This window comes from Gopherus flavomarginatus, chromosome 2 (assembly GCF_025201925.1).
Source record: "Gopherus flavomarginatus isolate rGopFla2 chromosome 2, rGopFla2.mat.asm, whole genome shotgun sequence".
Lineage (NCBI taxonomy): Eukaryota > Metazoa > Chordata > Testudines > Testudinidae > Gopherus > Gopherus flavomarginatus.
The window spans coordinates 263,466,820-263,491,535 of NC_066618.1; the positions used below are offsets into that span (position 1 = coordinate 263,466,820).

At 42.7% G+C, this 24,716-nt stretch overlaps 1 protein-coding gene across 7 annotated transcripts in view; it reads right to left on the reverse strand.

Annotated features, from left to right (window-relative positions):
- Window positions 1-6,633: 6,633 nt before the first annotated feature.
- RRM2B (ribonucleotide reductase regulatory TP53 inducible subunit M2B) overlaps window positions 6,634-24,716 on the reverse strand; it is a 48,710-nt gene continuing 30,627 nt past the window's right edge. For all 7 annotated transcript variants that reach the window (XM_050941095.1, XM_050941097.1, XM_050941098.1 and 4 more), the window contains 6 exons: window positions 24,376-24,509; window positions 23,232-23,326; window positions 18,231-18,364; window positions 13,727-13,831; window positions 12,959-13,072; window positions 6,634-7,147 (listed from right to left, as the gene is read on the reverse strand). In XM_050941095.1, the coding sequence (XP_050797052.1) occupies window positions 6,995-7,147; window positions 12,959-13,072; window positions 13,727-13,831; window positions 18,231-18,364; window positions 23,232-23,326; window positions 24,376-24,509 (735 nt within the window). In that variant the 3' untranslated portion in view covers window positions 6,634-6,994. The remainder of the gene's footprint in view (window positions 7,148-12,958; window positions 13,073-13,726; window positions 13,832-18,230; window positions 18,365-23,231; window positions 23,327-24,375; window positions 24,510-24,716) is intronic.

The following is a 24,716-nucleotide window of genomic DNA, read 5'->3' on the forward strand; positions in this document are numbered from 1 at the left end:
GCACCTGTGTCCTTCCTCCCAGTTCCAGCCTGGGCTAGAGAAGCAGCCACGCTGTCCCTCCAAGTCCTGGGAGCATTGGGCAGCTTAACACTAGTGAGGGAAATGCCCCTTCCAACAGCAGCTGCTATCCTATCAAGTGTGCAGGCATTGGGGGTCAGGGGGCCTTAACACTGCACCTCCACCTTTACTCATCCCCCACTGCTATAATGGGGAAAGTGGTAAAGAGCTTTGCATCACCAGCACTCAAGTTTTCTTTAGCTAGAAGAGGTTACAGGACTTTGCAAAAAGAGAGAAGTGCCCGGTTTTCCCCTCAAAAGGATAATTACTAAAGGCAAAGTGGTGATATATTTTGTGAGAGAAGCTGTGGAAAATTCAGTCCTCTACCCCATCTGTTCCTTGGCGTTGAACATTTAATAACTTTCAGAAAAGAGAGGAAGAAGTGGAGAAGAGGCAGGAGCAGGGCCTTGGGAAAGGGGGTGGAATCGGGGCATACCCCCTTGAGCCCCCTGCTGTGAACTGCTCAGGGCAGGGAGCACCTCTACCTCCCCAGCCCTGACCCCTGTACCCCCTCACAAACTCCCAGCCCCGACTCCTGCACCCTCTCAAACTCCCAGCCCCCTGACCTGACTCCTGCACCCCCCCCCACAACCCCAGCCCTGACTCCTGCACCTCCACACATACCCAGCCCCCCACACCCGATGTCCTGACTTCTGCACCCCCTCACACACTTCCAACTCCCAATCCTGACTCTTGCACTCCCCACACATACCCAGCCTCCACACACCCCATGCCAACTCCTGCACCCCCTCACATCTCTCCCCACCCTGAGCACCAAATGGGAGCTCTTGCATCCTCCTCCCACATTCCCACCTGCATCCCTCGCACTGAGTGGGAGCTGCCCCAGGTAAGCACTTCACACCTCAATCTCCTGCCCCAACCCTGAGCCCCCTCCCTCGTTCTACCTCCTGGCCAGAACCCGCACCTCAAACCCCAGCCTGCTCCTGCACCCTAACTCTCTCCCAGACCCTCCACCCCCACCCTCAGCTCGGTGCAGAGAGAGGCGAAGAGAATGGGCTAGAACCAGGGAGGTACCCGCTCTATGTGGGCAGGGGTGAGGGAGGGGATCCCATTTACTCTCTCCCCAGCCCTGCTGTGCTTGCAGTTTACTCTCAGCCCCTCCCTTGCTACAATGACCAACCCCAGCTCCTGCCCCACTGTGTTTTTGCCCCCAGCCCCTGCCTTGCTCCAGTCAGCAGGGACTAATCCTTCCCGCATATCCCACTGTGTTCATCTCACCTCTCTCGCTCCAGCTGGGGACCAATCCTCCCCCCTCCCCACCACGCCCAGCTGTCAGTGTGGATAAAAATCAATGACTTTAAACAAAAAAATCAGATTTTTTTAATTTAAATAGATTTACTTAAGATACATTATATCATAGAATAGGGATTATAAATTCTGATTCTACAGCATGAGACAATATATTCATGTAATGTTTAAGAAAAGTTTTGTAAATGAGTTCTAATAGTCCATGGCTTGTTATGCAGACAGAACTACACAAGATCGTTTCAGGGGGCAAGGCAAAGATTCATATTTATTATGATAATTTGATCTATAACCACTAGCTAATACATTAATACTTATATATACACATACACACATCAGATGTTCTGCAGCTGCTGTATAGTTACCAGTCCTGAACATAGCTTGAGTCCGTGGCTTGATTTCGTAGCTTGGGTTCGTAACTCGTGGCGGCTAACTGGACAGGAAAGGCGATCACAAGGAAGGGTTGGGTCTGCCGTCCCATATTGGGAGCAGAACGTTACCTTTCCAAGTCTTCCATCTCACCCATCCTTTTTGTAGGCTTTAGTTTGAATCCAAAGTCGATAGGTCTTGCTGTGTCATGCTGCCTCTGGGTTCGGTGTGATTGATCACCCATCAATTGCAGACATGACTTTCAGCCTCAGACCTGGCTTTGATCTTCCTTCTTATTATACCTTTGTTCTTTTCTTTTTAGGGTGGACTCTTCTTACTTTGTTAGGGCTGTTTGCATGTTCAGCCGTTGGTGTTTGAACTCTGTTTCATCAGGGCAGGCTGGCGCAGGAGGTTGATTCCTTCATCCATACATACCTCATTCACACATCTAAATTAAACTAATAAGATTACAGCAGGGTTCTGCAAAAATGAAGGTTGCAGCAAGCTTTTATAAACTGGAGTAAGCGTTGTAAAATGGAGTTTGAATTACAATATGGCAAACAGTGAACAGAAGTAGACAAGTGTTGTCAATGGCAAACAGTGAACAGAAGTTACAATACTGAAACAGTGTAAATCTCAGTGATTTAAGCAGGAATTGGACTGACAGTGAAACTTACAAGGGCAACTGCCTGAACAGCTATAGCTCTTAACAAGCATCTTAATTGTCCATTAGCCAGTTATTGGGGTAACTGGTTTTATGAATGAATTTTGTTTCATTCATAAAACTTTACTTATGAAGTTCACTTTATTAATGTAAGAATTAAAAACAATTTCATTCATCAGTTCTACAGGCTTAGGGACCCAATCTTATGGGATTCCACAGACTTCTGTATAGATTATTTAGGTTAATTTTTCTATCTACTCAATGAGACTCAGTGCTCAGTCTAGAAGATACCATCAGAGATGCTTAGTTTTGCAATTCTCAAACTGTGGATTTCTCTCTCCAGAGGTAACATGCTTGTTAACAGCAAAATGTTTTAAATAATAATTAATGTATAGAAGTGAGAAATAACAGACCTCAAATCTATTGTCCCTCTGCAAATTTATGTACACAGGGTCAACCTCTTATCTCTCTTTAAAAGTGAAAAGTTTCGAAAAGTTCAATGAATAGAAGATTGTTGGGGGTAGAACAGATCTGGACAAGGAGAAGTCTGGAGATAAATGTGAGAAGTGAGGGACATTTTTTTTTGTTAAAATATTATGTTTGCTGTTGAAGAAAAAAAATCCAGAATACTTGTTACTGTTTTAGTTAAATAAAACAATTTAAGTGTCTGTCTAGTGATGTCCTCTTCCTAATACAGCCTGGCAAGAAAATCCCCCAAATATTAATGATTAACCTGTTGAACTGGAGTTATTTATGAAGTCATTAGGCGGTGAACTATCTGCTTCAATTATCTTTGGTAAATGAAATAACCAAACAATCATTCATTTTCTGATATAGTTGCAAAACTAATCTGAAAAGTTTTCAAAATAAATCCAGTTTAAAAATGTATAGTTTGTACTATCTAAAAATGAAACCTAAATCTGTATCTGAATTGTGAAGAATATGTTTTCAGGTTATAACCACCAACAAGAATGGACTTTTATGTAGAAACCCATGATTAAATCTAGTCTTCCTAACTAGTGATTTAAATCATGACTTAAATCAAATCTACCTTGCCCACTGTGCTCTTGCCCCTGGTCTCTTCATTCCCCAGGAGGGCCCACAAATATATCTGGAGCCCACAAATATGTTTGGCGCCAGACCCACAAAAAGTTAATCCAGCCCTGACCAGTGGGATGGGGTTCTTTGGCTTTAAGGGGCAGAGGGAGAAGCTCTTGGTAGATTTCCAAGAATCCTCTTCCCCTGGCAGTGGGCATCCAAAGCTCTGCAAAGCTTTTGGGACATCCATAGGTTTTAAGGGATAAAACCCCATGCTAGATGCACAGAGAGTAAACCCTGCCCCGCATGACAGAATGATTCTGAGAAAATGTGGGGAGTGCATATTCTGTTTCCTATTGTGAGCCAAGGTATGGAGGCCAAGCTTCCCTCTACCAAATAAAACGAGAGCTCCAAAGACACTAGATTACATTGTCCAGACATAGTTTATTTAAATCATTTTAGGCTTTGCAATAAAACAAGGAACTAGCAAGCCACAGACATTGCCCCATCCATTTCTTAAGGAAGTCTGGCATGGCCAGGACCATCTTTTGAATCATGTTACCGAAACTATACAAATATTTCACACAAGACTTGAATAAAGATTGTAACAGGACTTTGGTATTTTATGTTTATCTAAGAGACCTGAGCAAATCCATATACAAATCAGTGAATAGCCTGGACTAAACATCAAGTATCTTAATATAAATTACAAGATTGGATAAATGCTTAAAAAAATCTCCTCATACCACCAAGTTGAGGATGATATAAGCAGAAAAGATGTTGCCTTTCCCCAGGGGTGAAAGTAACTTACAAGACTTACCAGTACTGACAGAGTCCTGAGGGGGGCATGGCCTCATCTGGAAGGGGCGTGGCCTCTCAAGATTTAAAGGACCTGGGGCATCAGCTGTGGCTGGGAGACCCAGGGCCTTTAAATCAACCAGGGCCTCCCAGCTGCAGAGGTAGTTCGGAGACCCCCAGAGCTCAGGGGCAAATTAAAGGGCCTGGAGCTCCGGCTGCCGCGGGGAACCCTGAGCTTTGCGGGGCTGGGGCAGGGATTTAAAGGGCCAAGAGCTCCTGCTGCTGAGGGGAGCTCCAAGCCCTTTAAATCCTGGCCCCAGCCCAGCCACCGGAGCCATGGCCGGGATTCAAAGGGCTCTGGGCTGCCCGCAGCGCCAGGGAACTCTGAGCCCTTTAAATCTCAGCTGTGGTGGGGGGTTTAAAGGGCGCTGGGCTGACCGCAGCTGCGGCAGCCCAGAGCCCTTTAAATCCAGCCCCAGCCCAGCCGCTGGAGCCGCGGGCAGAGGGCTTAAAGGGCTCTGAGCTGACTGCTGCCGCAGCAGTCCAGAGCCCTTTAAATCTGGCCCCCGCCCGGCAGCCAGACCCGGGGACCAGGGATTTAAAGGGCTCTGGGCTGACCACCGTGACGGCAGCCCAGAGCCCTTTAAATCCCAGCAGTGAAAGCCAGTGCAGTCCGGCACGGCATACTGGCTCTTGCCAGTACGATGTACCAGCTTGTACCGGCTTACTTTCACCTCTGCCTTTCCCCAAAATAGGTCACATTCAGGTTGTAACATTTTCTCCTTCCATGTGAATGTACTGCTTATGAAACATGCCAGATAGAGAACTACAAATTCTGGAGCTCTCAAATTTAATCAAAGAACAGGTACAAGTACAGCCATAAGTGCAAGCTTTCCCTCAATGCACCACCAATGTGTCTCCCTCTAGATTGGACAGGCCATCTCTAGGAGAAAGAGTAGTTCTACTTCCATGCCTGCTAAATCCTTGACCTCTTTGCTCAGACTCTGAACAAGGGGGAGCCAATTCTTATGGCTTGTGATGTGGACACCTGTCCACCAGGAACTAGACTGACATGCTTGACTTACTTCACCTAATTCAGATGGTAACTACAGTAGAACCCTGTTTATCTGACTCTCCATTATCTGGCTCTCCTATTAAGTGAGCAACCAGCCCACCCAGTTCCAGAAGCGGGAGATCTCTCCTGTGGCCGCTAGATGGTGCTGCAGCCTCATACTTATCCATTCTTTGGATTATCTGAGTTTTCCAATCTGGCCCCATGTCCCAATTAAATCAGATAAATGGGGTTCTGTTGCACTTTGTCACTGCCAAGCTGGGCTGAATTATTACTATTATTCCTTCTACACCAAATGTCACTATGTCAAATTATAAAATCATCCCTTCAATTTGTGCCTATACTGTAGCAGTTGCCTGTGATATAAACAACTAAAATATACATACACGCTAGATTGTACTACAGATCACACATCACCATTTATGCAGCACTCACTAGTTAGGGGTTGATTGTCACAATGTACTACAGTGTTGATAAAATAATTTAAAAACACTATTATATTGTGACTATCTATGGTCTGAAAATTATTGTAACGCTATGATGTTGCACATTGAACATGCTATTCTACAGATGACCATCACCATAGTATCTCAATGGTATAAGGCTCAAGTAAAAATATACACCTCAGGGGGAAAAAATCAGAACGATACACCATCTTACATTACAAATATACTGGGAAAATTCAGAAGGATGGGAGAGTATAGCATACCCAGCAGAATGGATAAAATAAAGAAGATATGTAGAAACTGCTATTTCAGTGTCAGATGCTGATCACAACCCCTGTGCAATAAGGGGTTAAAGCTGCTGTAAGTCTGCTTATTGTTAAGACACTTACATGTAAGTAGCAGCAACTGGATTTAACAATAAAGTAGGCTGAGATTCGAACGGCACCAAAGACTTTGTTCTTCTCTGTCTCATTACAGGCTCAAATTTTAAATATAGATCCACTTGCTTTATAATATTACAAATCAAATCTTATATGAAGGATTTTTCCCTTGAACGCTTGCTGCTATTACTGATAGGCCGGGTTTGGCACATGTCATCAATGCTGCTTGAGCTAGATCACAGGTTCACAGGGAAATCCAAGCAAATTGTATCACTTGATCTGAGAAGATCGTACCATAATCATACTGTATACCCCTCTAAACACACACCACTCCTTCCTCTGCTCATGGTTTTGAAGCAGTGGAGAAGCACACTCCATCATAGGGACAAAGGGGAAGCACTGTTCTAGATTCACGAATTTACATTTTAAAACCTTTGTCAGAAGAGTTTATAGGAACATATTTACATGCAGTGTTACCTCATCCGGGTTCAAGATTAAAACATTGCAAAGTGAGGCACAGATGCAAATTAAGAAATAATTAACTTAACTAAAGCACAGTAAAACATTTATTGCAGCCATTTAAAACAAGTCACCCATCCAGTTTTATCCAATGGTCACAACAACATGTGTCAAACAAGTTCTTTATAGTATATCCCTTTAAGAAGCTGCATGAATTTCTAAGAGGACCTTCTTACAGGGTGCAATGCAAAAAGATATTTACACTATAGGTTATAACCTACATATTGTATTGCTAAATTACAATCTATTCAAGTGTAAATTTATAACTTCACACAAAGTAGGAAGCCAGAAAACAAATCCTAGTAGACTTCAGAAGAAATACATAAAACTTCCCAAGCAGTGAGATGGGGGAGGGGAAAAAGTCAAGATGCTCTCTGAAGAGAGATTAGAAATCTGCATCCAGAGTGAAAACATTGTCCGTTGTTTCTGCCATAACTGCAAAGCGCTGATACTCTGAAACCCGCTTCTCAAAGAAATTTGTTTTTCCTTCCAGTGAAATATTCTCCATGAAATCAAAAGGGTTTTCTGCTTGAAAGACCTGAAAGTAAATTTTATTAAATTGGAGTTCCTGAAATGACAACATGATGCTCCTCTGAATTCTCAAATGAATAATCACAAAATGATGTTACTTACCTATAACTGTGGGTTCTTCGACATGTGTGATCCCCATGTGTATTCCACACGTGTACGCATGTGCTCCGTGTGCCTGAAACTGGAGATCTGTAGCAAGTAGTGTCCGTTGGTCCATGCATGCACAGTTGCTCTCCTTGTGCTTCAAACCCAGGGCAGAAAGGGTGGCATGGACAGACACCTTTCCAGGTCCCTCTCTTACCACGAATTAGATAACATCCAAAGCAGAGGGGAAGGAGAGCGGGTAGTGGAATGCAGATAGGGACCACACATCTCAAAGAACCTCCAGTTAAAGGTAAGTAACTTCCATTTCTTCTTCAAGTGCGGGTCCCTATATATATTCCACACAAGTGACTGGTAAGCACTATTCAAACAGGAGGAAAGTGTGAGGATGCAGATGGTACGGATATCTGTAACACTACTATGCTCACAGCTGCATCTGCCATGGAAGTCTGGCCTAGAGCAAAATGCTTTGTAAAGTTGTGGCTAGATCCCCAGGCAGCCAATTTACAAAATGTCCATCACTGATACAGCTCAAAGAGATACCACTGAGATTGCTTGTGCTCTCATAAAGTAGGCCCTCATACCTGTCTGGGTGAGTTACATGTTCCAACTGATGAGACAGAAAAACGCATCCAGAGATCCACTTAATGAGTCACTGGGTCAATAACATTTGTCCTTGTGAGCACTCTGTTACGGCGACAAATATTCTTGGTGTTTTCCCATTCAGTTTCATTCTTTGCAGATAAAAGACTGAGGGCTATTTGACATTCAGGGAGTGCAGTCTCTCTCTTTTTTTTATTTTTTTTTTTTTGGCTGAAAACATGAGATTTTGGGAATAATATTGGTAAGCTGGTTCATGTGAAACTCTGAAATTGAGAGACTCTCTCTGTGATATATGGTAGGTCAGACATGAGTGCGCCCCGTTCATTCACCCATCTGTCTGACGCGATGGCAAATAAGGCGGCAACCTTCATGGAAAGGCATAACATGGAACATATGACCATCATTTTGAAGGTAAGAGCTGAGAGTACCAAGCTGACATTCCATGTAGTGTGGGTACTGTCACTGAAGGGAAGGTCCTAATGAGTCCTTTGAGGAATCAAATTGTGGCAGGATGAGTAAAGATAGTGTGGCTTTTCACTGGATGAGGAAGGCACTGACTGCCGCCAGGTGGACTTTCAGCTAGCCAATGGAAAAAACCTGACATTTTGAGGGACTGGAGATATTCTAAAAGGGCAGTGATACCTGCCAATTCTGGTGAACACTGTTTCCATTGTGACTAGATAGAGAAATGCCTCCATTTAGCTAGAGAGCATTTTCTAGTGGAGATTTTTCTGGGTTGCAAGCTCTGATCCTGCCCTTCTCCTGATCCAAAAAAGATCGTATATAGATAGGAGGATGGGATGACATTCATAGGAGGTCCAGAAGCAAAAATGTCTGGGCTAATTAGATACGATGAGGATAACCTTGGCCCTGTTGTGATGAATTTTCTATAGAACCTGAGGTAGTGGGGGATGGGAGAAAAGACGTACCTTAGATGGTCAGTCGAGGATAACAGAAGGGCATCACCCTTGGAGTCTCAGCCTAATGCTGCTCTGCAACTGTAAAGACTGAATTTCTTGTTTGTCTGGGAGACGAACAGGTCCCAAGACGGTGTTTCCCACTGGGTGAAGATTTCAGTCAAGACAGAATTGTGTATTTCTCACTCATGGTCTCCAGAGAAGTGCCTGCTGAGATTTTCTGCCAGTCTTCCGCACACCTGGTAAGTATGTCACCAACAGCAAGATGCTTTTCTTGATGCACCAGTCTCAAATTCACTGCCTCTATACACAGAGGAAGAGATCTCGCTCCAGTCTGTTTGTTTACACAAAAGACAGTCAATCATGTTGTCTGACATTAGCTGGATATGACGGAACCATATGAGGGGGAGGAATGCATTACAGGCAAGGTGAACTGCCCTCCTCTCCAGTACATTTATATGCATTCTGGTCTCACATGGGAACTATGTGCATTGTGACTGTTCATATGGGCTCCCCATCTTATGAGGGATGCCTCTATGATTATGGCTGCGTCCAGTATGAGTGGGAGAAAGGGGATGCCTGCTCACATCTGGTCCGGTTTTGTCCACCATACAAGAAAGGCTGTGACTTTTACAGTATTGTTATCCTGGTATTCATGTTGCCCTTGCCTGGTGAATAAACAGACCAAAACCAGGCCTGTGGGCAACAGAGATGGAGTCTGACGAATGATGTTAAATACACTCATGCAGCCATGCAGCTTAGTAAGGAAAGACACACTCCTCAATGTAGTGTAAGGTCTGAAGGTGACTGCTCATGGCCTCAAATCTGTTTAAAAGGAGATAGACTCGTCCTCAGTAAAGGCTAAGGTCAGTTCTATGAAATCTACAGTGTTTGTGGGAGTGGAATTTTCTTTATTTATACAGATCTCCAATGATGTCAGAAATAGAGTAAGGACAGGGTTGCCAGCTGAGCTTCCTGACTTGTTCAGCATGTTAGCAGCCAGTCATGCAGATATGGGAAGATGGCATAGCTGTTGCGCCTCATCTGGGCCACCACCGAGAAGACTTTTGTAAAGACCTTGGGTGTGGTTACCAGCCCATATGGGAGTACTCTAAACTTGTAGCGCTCTTGTCCTACCATGAATCTTAGAAAGCTTCTGTGGTACCAGTGAATATCCACATTAAAGTAAATATCTTTCATGTCAAGGGCTTCAAACTATGTGTTTTTCTCCAGAGAGAGAATTATTGATGTCAGTAGTGCCACGTGAATTTTGATTTGTGAATAAAGACACTTAATTGGCATAGATCGAGAATTGGTCTCCATCCTCCATATTTCTTGGGAACTATGAAATACGGGGAGCAGACTCTCTTCCCTCGATGTTGGGATGGCACCAGTTCTATTGTGCCTCTCTGAAGGACAGAGTTCACCTCCTGACGAAGGAGCTTCTTATGAGAGTGGTCCCTGAGAAGATGATTTATGATAGGGAGGTGAGACACTATATGGCATAACTGGCATGGATGATCTCTAATACCCACTTGTCTGTTATTGCCCTCCAGTTGTGTTTGAAGTGGGTAGCAGCCATGAAATGTCTGCGGGGCAGTACAGCATGGCATCAATATCAGCATGTGACTCTCAGTGAAATTCATGGATAATGGGCGAGGGTAGACAGTGGTTGCAGAGTCAGAGGAAGTTGTATACCTGGATCTTTGAACCCTCTGTCATTTGCGAGGTGATTTGTGAGGGCACTGGTGATAAAGTGCCAGGGTGGGGGGAGGTTTGAGGCTGCAGGTTTGCTTGTGATGCTCTCTCTTCAGGGCCAGGGTATAAATCTCCAGGAAGCAGAGTCCTTAAGAGAGCATAGTGTAGCCAGAGGGCTAACCTTACTGAAGAGATTATAGTCAAAAGGCAAATCCTCAGTGGTATTCTTGACCTTTGTGGAGAACTAAGAAGAGCAAAACCATGATTCATGCCTCATGACTGGCTGGGGTGATGGGTCTAGAAAAGTGGTCCCCAAACTTTTCAGGGTCATGTCTCCCCTACCTCTGTCTGTGCCCCAACCCCAGGGCCAGCAGCAGTTCTGTCCAGGCTCATCACCCTTGGGGAGAAAGATCCCCTGGAGCACTGGATTTATCTGATGAAAAGGTGGGCTCTGTTCTACCTGTGGTGCCAGAGGCACCAATGGAAGAACTCTCTAACTTGTGGATGCAGTGGAGGACGATCCTCTTTTCCTCAAGGTGTTTTTTCCTGACACTGAAATGTCTCTAAAAAGGACCAGGCCCAACAGCAGAGGAGATTGTGAATAGAGCTGAGCAAAAATATGTTCCAGAGAGGTAAAGGTTTCAGTTCTTCCTGGAATTCAAGGAGTCCCTCAAGTGGGGACCGATGGGTCTGTGGCCGGGCCTCCAATGCTCTTGAACTCAGAGTGTGCCGGAATCACTGACTCCCAGGTGTACAGTGTAAAGTTCCCAGACAGGGCCAATCTGTCCTGTGGGAAGGAGTTGGAACCAGAACTGTTAGATCCTTCTTCCTTTGCATCTTTCCTTCTTGGACAGGTTTGTGCAGACCTAATCCCTAAGGACCAGTGAATGAGGACTTACCTGCCTTAGACCAACACAGGAAGGGATCCTTTTTCATAGATGCAAATCTGGAGAGAGATCTCTCCTTATGCGTATACTTATGTTCCCTACTCTTACGAGAAGTTTATTAGGCTTAATTGTTTCGATCCCTAGTCCAGAGCTTGTACTCAGCAGGGGCACAACTCGCAACAAAGCCACTATACTGAGATTCTCCCCAGTCTGCATCCAACTGGGGTCTTATGGCCAGCTCCATGAGATGCATCCACAGATGGAGCTCTCGTCCCTTACAGGTTTGAAGAGAGAAACTGCGGCCGATGCTGCAACTGGCGGTGAGCCTCCCCAAGTCAGTAAAGGAAGCGCTAATGTTCATTGATGAAGCAGAAGGAACCAGGGCGGGAAATACAGTTCTTAAACTCTGAGACTCTTGGCACAGTCCTTTTCCATGGGAAGAAGTTCTGGAGAACTAAACAAACTATACTAGCTACAAAAATACTAACACACTTAAACACTAGGCCTAAACTTATTAAAAACTATTTACAATACATAATCACAGATATTGTAAGCAGAGGAAGATCAACATGGACACAAAGAATTCAAACCAGACAGTGGTAAGAAGGAATTAGAGAGGCATTGGTCTGTGCCACCCTTTATGCCCTCAGTTTGACGCATGAGGAGAGCAACTGCAAGTGTGAGGACCAACAGATGCTACTTACTACAAATATTCCGTCTCAGAAGCTGGAAGCACATGTGTGCCCTTGTGTGGAATTCACATAGGGACCAGCACTCGAAGCAGCAGCACCCACTTACTGGTAACTTCCCTTGGTAAAAATAAAGCAGGAATTCTCCAGCTTCTCATAGGTAATATCTCGACTGGTTCTCACCTCCTCAACCCACCAACCCTGGCAACCAGCACTCAGCAAGGGAGCATGAAATATCTCAGAAAACAAGATATTAGAACAGACATGGCTCTCACTCCACTAAAGCAGTGCAATATAAACATTTACTTTTCACACCCTGAGAGAGTCACTCTACCCTATATATTGATTAAATGTTTTTTTACTTGGGGTTTGTACCGTGAATGCATCCAGCACAAAAATCTCTACGCAACTCTTAACTTGTTTTCAGAGGTTCACTTCTTTCTATTAATTAAAGGGTTTATCCTCAAGAAGTTCTCCTGTCAGCATTATTAACAGATCTGTTTTCCTCAGAGTAACAGTATTTTTCAAAGGTCACTTGCTTCCATCTAAGCAAATTCAGCATTATATTGATCACCCAAGAGATGGGCATGCTAATCTGTTAACCTTGTGCAATGAATATAAATGACTACTTCATTATAGCCTCCTAGAATCAGAACACCTGAATGCAACACACACTTCCAATTTAAATCCAAGTAGTAATTACAGGGCAACCCTGGCCAGAGAAACAATGGTTTCATCTGATCTAAATAATGAAATCTGTATATTGACATTGTTCTCTGTGTGAGATACAGCAGAATGCATAAGTACAGCATAGGTGCAATACCCACACCAGTGGTAAATTAGTGCAGCACACAAATAACTTTGCTTGGCCATTTTAACAGGCCAATATTTTTTTGGAGGTGTCATCTCTCAACTTTCTTACCTTAGAGAACCCAAGTTCTGTCAGTAACCGGTCTGCCACAAATTCAATGTACCGTTTCATCAAAGTGCAATTCATTCCAATCAGCCCTACTGGTAAAGCCTCTGTTAAAAACTCCTGGAGTAAAACACAATAGTGACATTTAAAGAAGGGACAGTGCAACTTAAGGGGAACAAACAGTATCTACTTGGTGGTTGTATACTGTTTGTGATGTTTCTATGAAATCAGACTCAGAGGTTGTTTACAACTTAAATAACTTGCATCATAAGAAACACAGCAAATGTCTCCTGTTTTGATCAGCTCTTTGCAACCTTCTATACTTAATATTTATTTTGTGAAAGAGTCAGTGAGAATTTTCACTGGTGTTTTTACTATGTGACAGATCCAATTTTCACTAACAATCAATGGAAGTTTTGCCATTTAATTCAATTGGAGACAGATCAGATCCTATGTGTAGCAACAAAAAAAAATCTTACCTGTAGGTAAATGTGACTGAACATGAAAGAGAAAACCCACCTGTGCTGGCTTTAGCTTTTACTAATCACTTGGCTAGTACCGTCAAAAATAATCTCTGCCCTCTATTCTCTGTGACAAGCAAGAGTACCTAGAGATTGATTGTAGGTGGTGTGTTGGAATTTTAGAGTGGTTCACATGTGTGGACAAGTCATTTATTAGGCATTCCAGAAATCCTACTACAGCATCACCTTCTTTACACATGAAAATACTTTTGTGCCATCAGTGACACTGTACCAATCAGTCTTGTCTGCTCACCTGCTCAATTTCAACTGCATTAACAATGATCTCCTTGACTCTCTCTTCTGAAGGCTTGTTCACTAAATAATGAAATATTAGGCAAGCAAAGTCACAGTGTAGACCCTGAAATACAAAAGAATTAAAGAAGTTTAGTTTCTCCTGCCCCTCATGATTTGCTATTTAAAGCCTTGTACTGATAATTGTCTCTTTAAGAGGAATAAGCTTCCTAACTTCCTGCTTCATAGCAATCAGGGTGGATAAAAATCAATTTTATTTAAATTGGATTTTTTTGATAAAATGCTTTTTGAGGAAAAAACCTATCTAAATATAGTTTTAATTAAGATACATTATAGCTCATCATGGAATAGGGATTATAAATTCTAATTCTATACTATGAGACAATATAGTCATGTAATATTTAAGAAAAGGTTTGTAAATGAGTTCCAATAGTTCATGGAATAGGGACTCAATCTTATGGAGTTCCAAGGGCTTCTGTACATATTATTTAGGTTAATCTTTCTATCTACCCAATGGGACTCAGTGCTCAGTCTAGAAGATACCATCAGAGATGCTTAGTTTTGTAGTTCTCAAACTGTGGATTTGTATCTCCAGAGATAACATGCTTATTAAACAGCAAAAATGTTTTAAAATACATAAATAAATAATATATATAGGTGAGAAATAACAGACCTCAACCCTATTGTCCCCCTGCAAATTCGTGTACACAGAGTTAATCCCTTACCTCTCTCTAAAAGTGAAAAGTTTCAAAAAGTTCAATGGATAGAAGATAGCTGGGAGCAGAATAGATCTGGACAAGGAGAAGAAGTCTGGAGATAAATGTGAGAAGGGAAGGACTGGCAGTAGAAACAAAAGTGAAACTGTTTGAGCAACATATTCCAGAAGTCTTGAGGTCTTTCTAAGTGTAGCCTTCATTGATTTGAGATCTACCATACCATTCTCTTACTAGAAGGGAAAACCTATAATGGCAGAAGGCAGTAAAAGAGACCCAGTTTGGGAATAGTTTAATGATGTTCCGCTACCTGTGAGTAAAGACAGGCATGCGTGCAAGGCCTGGTTGGCCCAAATGAAACATCATGATAAGTGTTCCTTCTCAGGAGGAAGCTGCGTTGATAGTGATGAAAGGAACATGTCTGAACATGCAGGATCTTCAGGTTGGTAAACTTTTTTATTTCATACTTCTTTCTCAAGGACTGCCTGTCTTCCTTCTGGACTATTCTTGAATTCTCATGTTTGAGCAAAAAAATATAGCTGTTACTCTATGGTACTATCATTTTAAATGCATTTAAAAATGCAATGTGTACCTTCTAAAAATGAAACCTACATCTATCTCTGAGTTGTAACAAATATGTATTAAGGTTATAACAACAAGAATGCACTTTTATCTAGAAATCCATGATTAAATCAAGTCTTCCTGACTAGTGCTTTAAATTTATCTATCTATCTATTAGTCTTTTGTCTGGTGAAAAAAATTTCCCTGGAACCTAATGCCCTGCCCCCCACCCATCCCATTTACATTAATTCTTATGGGGAAACTGGAATCACTTAACATCATTTCGCTTAAAGTCGAATTTTTCAGGAACAGAACTACAACGTTAAGCAAGGAGTTACTATATTAAGATTTTTAACTCCTCTCATGTGCCCTCCAAGCTCTTGCAGAGAGGAGGAGGTTAATTTAACAAAACAAGTTCCATTACTGGGATCAAATCTAAAACTGAAAAAGTATTTTTCAGTCAACATGCAGTTAGTGTGTAGGTCTCGTTGCCACAAGATTTCATCAAGGACATGAAGAATAAAAATAAAAGGAGGACTGGATAGAATAACCATGCATTAGGTGGTGCACACAATCTATCTAACCAGGTTCATCAGAAAACAATTTAAATTTTCTTTTCTTTACAGGATTTTATATTGCTGTTTTATCATTTTAGTTTTGTGCTGAGCCTCTCTCAATACAGATGCCTTGTGAATTTTGTACTTTTATTGCAATAACTATCTATGTAGTTACAATTATGCCATTGGAAACTGAACTGGAAAACGGTGGGTTTTTTTGATGCTGAATGACATACCACGAAAGGGCAGTTGGACTTATTGTATTTAGCATCCTACATCACATTAACCTGAAAGTGAGTTTTATAGAAAACTTCTGCTGAAAACCACACACATGATTGCATGAAAAAGGTTACAATGACTTCTAGGAATAGAAAATGAAACTGGATCTTATTAGTGGACATGAAGTAGAATTTATTTTCCAAAGCATTAAAGTTGCCTCAAGCCTGAACCATACATTGCTTTATTTATAATATAGCTTCCTTCTAAATTAAAGTAAATAAGAGCTACTGGCTATTTTCCCTTGTGATGGAATCCTTTACCATTTTAAGCCAATGCCAGTAGATTCAACCATTGCTATGTTTATCTTGCAAATTAATCTGTCCTTCAGATTCTACAGTGTTCCAGATTTTAAACTTGATGTATGTTTTCTAACAGAACCTTAACTGTGCAGGGCCCCGCCCACTAGGAGCCGTCACTACAAGATGGGTAAAGAGGAAGTAGGAGGATACATGTTACTACAGTGATTGGTATATTCAATACCAGAAAGATACTGGAAGGTGCAGCCTTACAAATATATTACAAGCCACCATACTTTTTAATTTCTTAAGAAATAGTTTAAGTTAAAAAGCGTTCCCCACCAACAGCGTCAGTAAGACAGAACAGCAGTTGTTCCACTACACAAGATATATTTACTGTACGTTACTAGAGGAACAAGAAGGGGAACAAAGTCAGCTACTTCAGTAGAAATACCTCCCACACTGGACCAAGCACTGCAGAAGGCCCTGTGCAAGTAATGTGTTCTGTACCTGGAGAGAGCTACAGAAGAGGACAAGGCAACCTGTAGCATCCACCACCTGAGTGCTGTGGTAGAAGCCAGTGCAAAGCCAAGTGCATTCATATACACCGGGGTCAGCAACTTTTCAGAAGTGGAATGCCAAGTCTTCATTTATTCACTCTAATTTAAGGTTTCGCATGCCAGTAATAAATTTTAACTTTTTTAGAAGGTCTCTTTCTATAAGTCTATAATATATAAACTAAACTATTATTGTATGTAAAGTAAATAAGGTTTTAAAATGTTTAAGAAACTTCATTTAAAATTAAATTAAAATGCAGAGCCCCTTGGACTGGTGGCCAGGACCAGGACAGTGTGAGTGCCACTGAAAATCAGCTTGTGTGCCGCCTTCGGCACGCATGCCATAGGTTGCCTACCCCTGATATACACACTAAGACCCTAGGGTGAGCAGGCTGCACCTCCATTGTAAAGCTAGGGGGCACAGGCTGCACTGTAGAATCCCCTGTATGTGGCCACCCCAGCTGGCAGCGCAGTCCAGGACATGTGCACACCTGCTGCTCTCTGCTGGCTATTTGACTTCTGCTGCCTTCAGTGCTGGAAGCTGAGCACTCTGCTGACTCAAGTCTGCTCTCTCCCATTATTCACCATCACTTCGTTTCTTGTGCCATGTGTCTCCAGTTCATTCCTTGCTCACACTGTGAATTCAGATTTTTTTTTCCATCTTATTTCTTTTCCTTTTAATATGATTTAGGTGAACAGCTTTATTTAGGATGCTGATTATTCTTGCCTAGGAACAAGGTGGTATTTAAGCTCTCCTACATTCACTTAACATCTGCCCAGTGGTAATTTCTTTCTCAACCCTGTTCCTACCCCTTCTCCCTTAAAATGTGTTCTAAAAATAGCCTACTTCCTCACAGGATTTCAGTGCTCCTGCAATTCCCAGTAATGTCAAGGTTTGCAGACTCAGGGCGACATGCTGCACTGTGGAAGGGTGTCCACCAGCAGAGAGGGAGGGTCTTACTGGTGCTGCCACCATCCACTGCCTCCGTAACTGCCTCAGCCAACCTATGGCTGAACATATGAGAGGATACTGTGGGGTGTGGCTTAAAGTTAATGGACAGGTCAACCAGTTCCTTACCCCAGTCAAGATTCTGCACCTGTCCACGTGACAAGCTCTGGAAGAATCCTACTACGTATGTCAGGGTAGGCTGGGTTTCAGAGAACTGACTCAGGCCTTTGCCCTCTTCCAGCCCATCAGCAGTAATGTGTCAAAACAGCTCCATCTTGCCAGCAACTCTCTCTCACTGCCCTGCTGGATTTCCCCTTTCTTCACTGGTGTTTGCGCTCCCCCAGCTTCTGCATCCACTTACCTGCTTTCTCCCCTTTCCCCAGTGAAACTCCACCTCTTTAGCAACTGACACAATTCTCCCTTTCCTTTCCCATACCTGTTGACAGAGGTGGATGAAGTATTGCCCTTATTGGCATGGCTATAAGGCTCTGCTCAAAGTGTGTGTGGGCAGCAGCTCTAGAGGGAGAGGGGAACACTCAGAAAAAATTGTGCCTCTTCCTCTGGCCTGGGGATTCACTCAGAGCCCGGCCACCCACTACTCTCAGCTAGAGGAACATTCTACCTCCAAATAAATGTAACGTTCCACATATTACCTCATCTCGGCTAATGAGCTCGTTGGAGAATGTCAGTCCAGGCATCAGACCCCTCTTCTTCAGCCAAAATATAGCAGCAAAAGAACCTGAGAAGAAGATCCCTTCCACTGCGGCAAAGGCAACCACTCTCTCCCCTGTTTAATACAATACACTGGAAATTAAGATTCAGAAAAATCAAATTTGCTTCTACTTTGTCAGGTGTGCAACTTACATTAGACACATTGATATTGAACTGCACTAAATCATCATCCACTTAGGTGCCATATTTTATATTTCATCACATAGGATCCCACAGCATGCATGTACATGCACACATCATCATTTACCCACCAGTGAAATGCAGCCACATTTGGGGTGAAATAGGACAGCTATTAAAAGTGTTCAACACACAACAGTTTAGACCAGGAAGAGAGGAAAAATAGCACATCCAATTGAAAGTAAAAGGAGCATTCTGGAAGGAAGAATTTAATTGCCCAAACTGAAATCTGGTCAGGATATCAGGCTTAATCTGGCCAGGACATCAAGCCCAATACCCCCATTCCTCTTAGCAGAAGGTGATTGTGACTAGTTGACAAGATTGGGAGATGCAGACTTCCTGTGTGAGCCTAACTTGTCTGGGTCTCAGGTTCCTACATAAACGGAAAAGTAGTCTCCTACCTGACAGAGGCAAGACAGGATGCAATTCATTAAGATTTGTAAAGTACTCTGCTTTCTACAGTTTCTTCCATCTAGGATGTTAGAGCATTATTATTCTGACTCTTGCAAAAATAGCTGAAAATCTTTAATGACCACAAGTGATCTGAATCTGTTTTATGCCAAAGGCTACGTCTAGACTACCCACCGTATCGGTGGGTTAAAATCGATTGCGCGGGGATCGATATATCGCGTCTCATCTAGACGCGATATATCGATCCCCGAGCATGCTTATATCGATTCTGGAGCTCCACCAACCCCAAAGGAATTGCGGAATCGACAGGGGGAGCCGTGGACATCGATCCCGCGCGGTGAGGACGGGTGAGTAATCCGATCTTAGATATTAGACTTCAGCTACGTTATTCACATAGCTGAAGTTGCGTATCTAAGATCGATTTCCCCCCCCCGAGTGTAGACCAGCCCTTAGCCTACTGACAGCACCTCCCACTGCCAAGTAGCCACTGACTCCACAAAGACTATTGATGTTAACTGCAGAGAAAAGTGCCACCTACTGAATCCCCAACACCACTTCCTCTAACATTAGGAGTGCTTCTTGGAGATCTGTCATCCAAGTAATGACTACCCTCAGCCTGTTCAGCCTCTGAGATTTAACAAGTTCACAGCCCAAGGAGTTATAGCTGTGCATGTAAACCCATACACTGAGAGGCTTAAAGGCATTTACCCAGAAAAAAATCTACATAAGTGCCGGAGATGTAGGAGAATCTCAAGAGCAAATACAGCAATACTTAATGATCTGTTATGTTCAAAATTCACCAGAACACTTTAATCTTAAAAAGGCCTAATCAGAGCTGAATTAATGGTGAAATCCTATAAGGCACTGTACTTTGACATCCACATTATCAGCAGATGTATTCACAATTAGAGTTGTTACAACTAACACTAAAGGAATTCATAATCACTGGGCTGAGATTTTTGAAGTCTAACACAGAAAAATTCTTAATACATAACTTGAATGCAGAAATTTTGTTTTCCTTGTCTAACCTTTTAAAGGTGCTCACTTATAAATGCTCCATTTTAGGAAATACATTTGCATTTGGTACAATGGAAGTGCAAATATTCCTTTTCTATTACTTAATGCTTATGATGGCCAACCAGGCTAATCTCTTCAGCAGCCATTCATCTGAAATGGTTCCGCTGCCTTTTTAGCACACAGGTTTAGTTTGCTGTGCAAGAAGAGTTATTCTTTTAACTAGTCAATTCCTTTCAACAGTTTTCTCTTTCCAACAGTGAAGCAAAGGAACCAAAAAGACAAACAATGGAAGTGACTTGGGGAGGTCCACCAAGGTCCCTGCAAGGGGAATGCAGAGCAGGGTGATTATGGACTCCTGCGAGGAAAGCTCATGATAAGGACAACCTGCACAATTCTAGTAATCAAGCTGCCTTGCAAACCAATCAGTGGAGTGTATAGGGGGTAAAAGGCACAGCAGAGGTGGAATATTTTTCGTAATGGAGCCATCACCCTGCAGCGAGCAATGGGGGAACCACTAAAGGAAGAGGGTCTACGATGAGTCTTGAATACCCCTTTAATCACAATAATGTATTTTTAACACATTCTGTGCATAAGCTAGATGGCATGATGACTCAACTTGTTTTCCACATAGGATAGACCCAAACTTTCCTCCTCACATTCCCTTCCAGCCAAAAATATACATCACAATATTCCTCATGGCATTGCTTTCCTAAGATTTAATCATAAAAGTCTTAGCAAGTTCTCTGGAAAGTGTCCCAGGGCATGGCTCTTTCACTGGAAATCAAATAGCAGCTTGTCTAAATAAGTAAAATAATCTGTGTTTCTGCACTACTAAGATCAGTAAAGTCAGTGTAGAAACCTCAGTTGAGGAGGGCCAACTAGACCATACTCTGTCATGCATAAGAAACTAGAGCTGCGTCCTCAGTCTGGGGTTACCAATTATTCTCTTGTGAGACCTATTAAGTCATCTAGCCCCATCGCCCACCACTGTGAAATTCCTTGCACTACCTCTTCTAGTGCTTCAGCCAGCCTTGTTTTAAGTAAGTCCCAGTTATGGAGCTTCCTCTACTTAAAGCAAGCAGTCAGGACACTGAGTCCTACAGCGTCCCTGCCAGACTGCCAAGGAGACAGAAAGCACTTACCATTAGCCTAGGTACTAGTGGCCTTTGTGAAGGGTGTGTACTGGAGTTAGAAAGGTACATGCCACAATACATCAATATCAGGGAATGGAATCTGTACCTGCACCTCAACATCAGAGCTATTGTGGTGCAGGCTAGTGAAACTGCGATCTCTATGGCCTGGCTCTATTAAGTTTAGGCTAGAAATTAGAAGGTATCTAAACATCTGAAGAATGAGGTTTTGGAACATCTTCCCAATAGGAGCAGTGGGGGCAGACAATCCCACTAGATTCAAGATAGAGATGTAAATAACGTGTAAAAACAGTAACCGTCTAACCGTCCCTGAGCCCGGGTTCCCTCCCAGCTGCTGGGACAGACCCCAGGGACGGGGCCGACAACCCGGAGGGACCCTGAGTGTGCCAGGATGCCAGGCGGCAGCCAGGATGCCGAGTACGCAGGGATACTGGGTGTGCACGGATGCCAGGCGGCAGCCGGGAGGGACCCCAGGTGGAGTTTAATCATTAACAGAAAACGTTCAGCATCAAGCTTATCGGTTAACCGGCTAAACTCTTACATCTCTAATTCAAGATGATAAATTTATGAACAGGATTATATAATAGAGTTGTCTGTGCTAGCAGGGGAGGGGACTCTATGATCCAGGAGATCCCTTCCAGTTCTATGTCCCCAAATTTACTCCTGCTGCCTCCCGCTGTTGCTGCCATCTCTTCTTCACTCCACCTTGGGCCATCCCTTACGTGGCCTCTCTTCCTCACACTGTGCACCCCAGTGCCTTCACGTCTCCCCACCAAAGCCCTGCTTCTATAGAAATGCATATTGTATTTTAAAGCATCCTGATGATGTATATGGATAAATATCCAGGTCTCCAAAGGTGCAAGGTCTATGCATTAAACTCTGGCACCTTTACCTCCTGTGCCACGCACAGATCATTTTAAGAAAAGGATATTTATTTTTCTACTCCAGTGAATGGAATGCAGGTGCCATCTGCTGGTTTATTTAGGGGAAGGTCATATGGAGAAAAGCATTAAAAGACAAATAGCATTATTACTGTAGTTCACGCAGAAGAAATATACTTGACAACTCTAAAAACATACCAGATAACCCTAAAAAATAAGTGTCCATAAAGCTAACGATTAAATGCAATACCTGATATTAAAACCCATATAGCAAAATTTCTTGCTGAATGTCTACTGGCTGGCTCTTGCATACTGAAATATGTAACAAAGTTCTTAATATGCTCATTGGAAATCTCTAATCAGGAGTGTCTATTTCTGAATGCGCCTAAAAAAAACATAATGCAGTTGGGCTAATGGGTTCTTTTCACCCCCTAGTAATCACTTTGTATGCAGAAGAGACAACAGGGTCCTGCTTATTTTGGAATAAACATACTGAGCAGTCAGCTCACAATGTCAGCGCTAGTGAAACATCTACGCAACAAACATCTGGCAAGGTGTCTGGTAAAAAGTGAAAAAAATGCATAGAAAATACAAGTTGCCAGAGCCACTAAAAGGAAAATAAAGGTATAAATAACTATGTTATATCTGGCCAAAGCAACTCTACCAGCAGATTGCAGTAACGAAAACGGTTCCCCCCACAACTGACATTTGGAACTTGACTAACAGCTCTCAATAGTCTCACTGAAATATTTTCAGCAAAGACCAATAATTGTCTGAATTTTACCAAGAAAAAATTTTACTTGGGATGATCCCTCTGCCCCCCGAAATACACAACATAACCTGCACCTCACTTCTTCCCACCCAAAACAAGAGTGTCTACACTAGTGAATCAAACAACTTCTCGCAGTAAGATGATTTCATTTTTAGTGGGAGGGAGGGGTGCTTGGACATCCTCACACACCCAGAGTATATCTGAAACCATGTTAAAGTCATAATTGCCTTTTTATCCCTTATTCACAACGCAAGAACCCCCCAGAACTTTTACACCTATGATCCCCGCTGGGCCTCGACATTGGCACACATCATTAGTTCAGGATTAAGATCTACACACTGCTCTGAATTTTTCTTTTTTAGACATCACAGTTAGACTTGAAACTCAAGATACACATAACCCTTAAACTTTGGAGAAATTCTGCTCTGGAAGGTTGCAGCTCAGATCCAGATAGTTACCCTTTGTTTATCTGAGCCATATATAATGGAATCACCTAATTAAAAAGCTACATACCAAAAGTTGAGTCTCTGTCTGCTATCCACTTCAGGGCCCAATCTGCTTTCTTCTTGACACAAGGCATTGTTTCAATTGCATTAAATAAAAATTCTCTATAGAATGAAACAAAGGTAATATTACAAACACTTACAATTTATTGTATTATATTAGTACCTAGAGACCCCGGCTGAGATTGGGACCCCACTGTACTAGACATTATACAAACATGGAGTAAGAGACAGTCCTTGCCCCAAAATGTTTACAGTCTAACAGACAAAAGCCACAAGGGCAAACAGAGAGAGAAAGTGACTTTCCAAGCTCACACAGCAGGTGTGGTAGAGCCAACAGAACCAAACCCAGGTTTCTCAACTACCAAATCAGTAGCTTATCCACTAGAGTATGGTGCATCTCACACTGTAAGCCAGATAGTGGCCAGTTCCTGCTCAGGGAGACTCCCCCTCCCGGCTCCCCATGCAGACCCCACACAGGAGCTGGGCACAACTTCAGCCCCTGTGGAATACAACTCCTGATTCTGGCTAGCACAGCTAACTGTGCTAAGTACCCCCAAAGGTTGTAGGGACATAAGTTTACAAGATGACATAGCAGCCATCTCCCCACCACACATGTACCTTGGAGTTCCAGGAGATACTGAGCTTCCCCAGTGCAAGATGCTGCCCTGGAAATGCAGCTCTGCATAACCCTCAGTATAGAACCATGGTATCTGCAGCCACAGACTAACTTTTTGCTATTTTTATTACTGTTAATATTTAAACTAGACTCTCTTGTTAACATATTAGCAACAAACAAGTTGTATGCAAGTAAAGTGATATAGCATTTATTACCAAACCCAGATCAGTAAATAGCATTAAATTCCTAGAATGATCCATAACTGAACTGTTTCAATCTATCAATTACATTGCACTGTGCAAATATTAACTAACCCTCACAACACTCCTGTGTAGTAGGTATTATTATTACTTCATTTTATAGATGAGGAATACAGAGCAGGAAGTGTTAAGTGATTTTCCTAAGGCCACCCAGTGAGTCAGTATGGAAAAGGCGGCAGGTGATATTGGCATGTGCTGCATGACTATCCCTCTAGACTGCATAGCCAATACTGAAGTAATATGTTCAATGGCTTTATGACAACTTTGAGAATTACCGTTTCTTGGGATTTTTGATGTAAGTGTCTATTAGCAAACTGTACATCTCCGAGTGAACATTCTCAATTAGAATCTGAAATCCATAGAAACAGCGAGCCTCTGGGATTTGCACTTCCTGGCTGAATCGCGCCACCTACCAAGAAAAGTGCCAGTTAGGTATTAGCACTACCTGAGAGAATATTTTTCAAGCCCTGAGATGAACAAAAACAACCTCCCTGCCATGGAGAAAGGATGGGAGCAGTTGGATTGAAACATTTCACAAACATGCATGCAAATTGTAGATTGTGGAGTTATTCTTTGAGAGAGAAAGTCAAATAAAGCTGTTGTCTATATAGCTTAT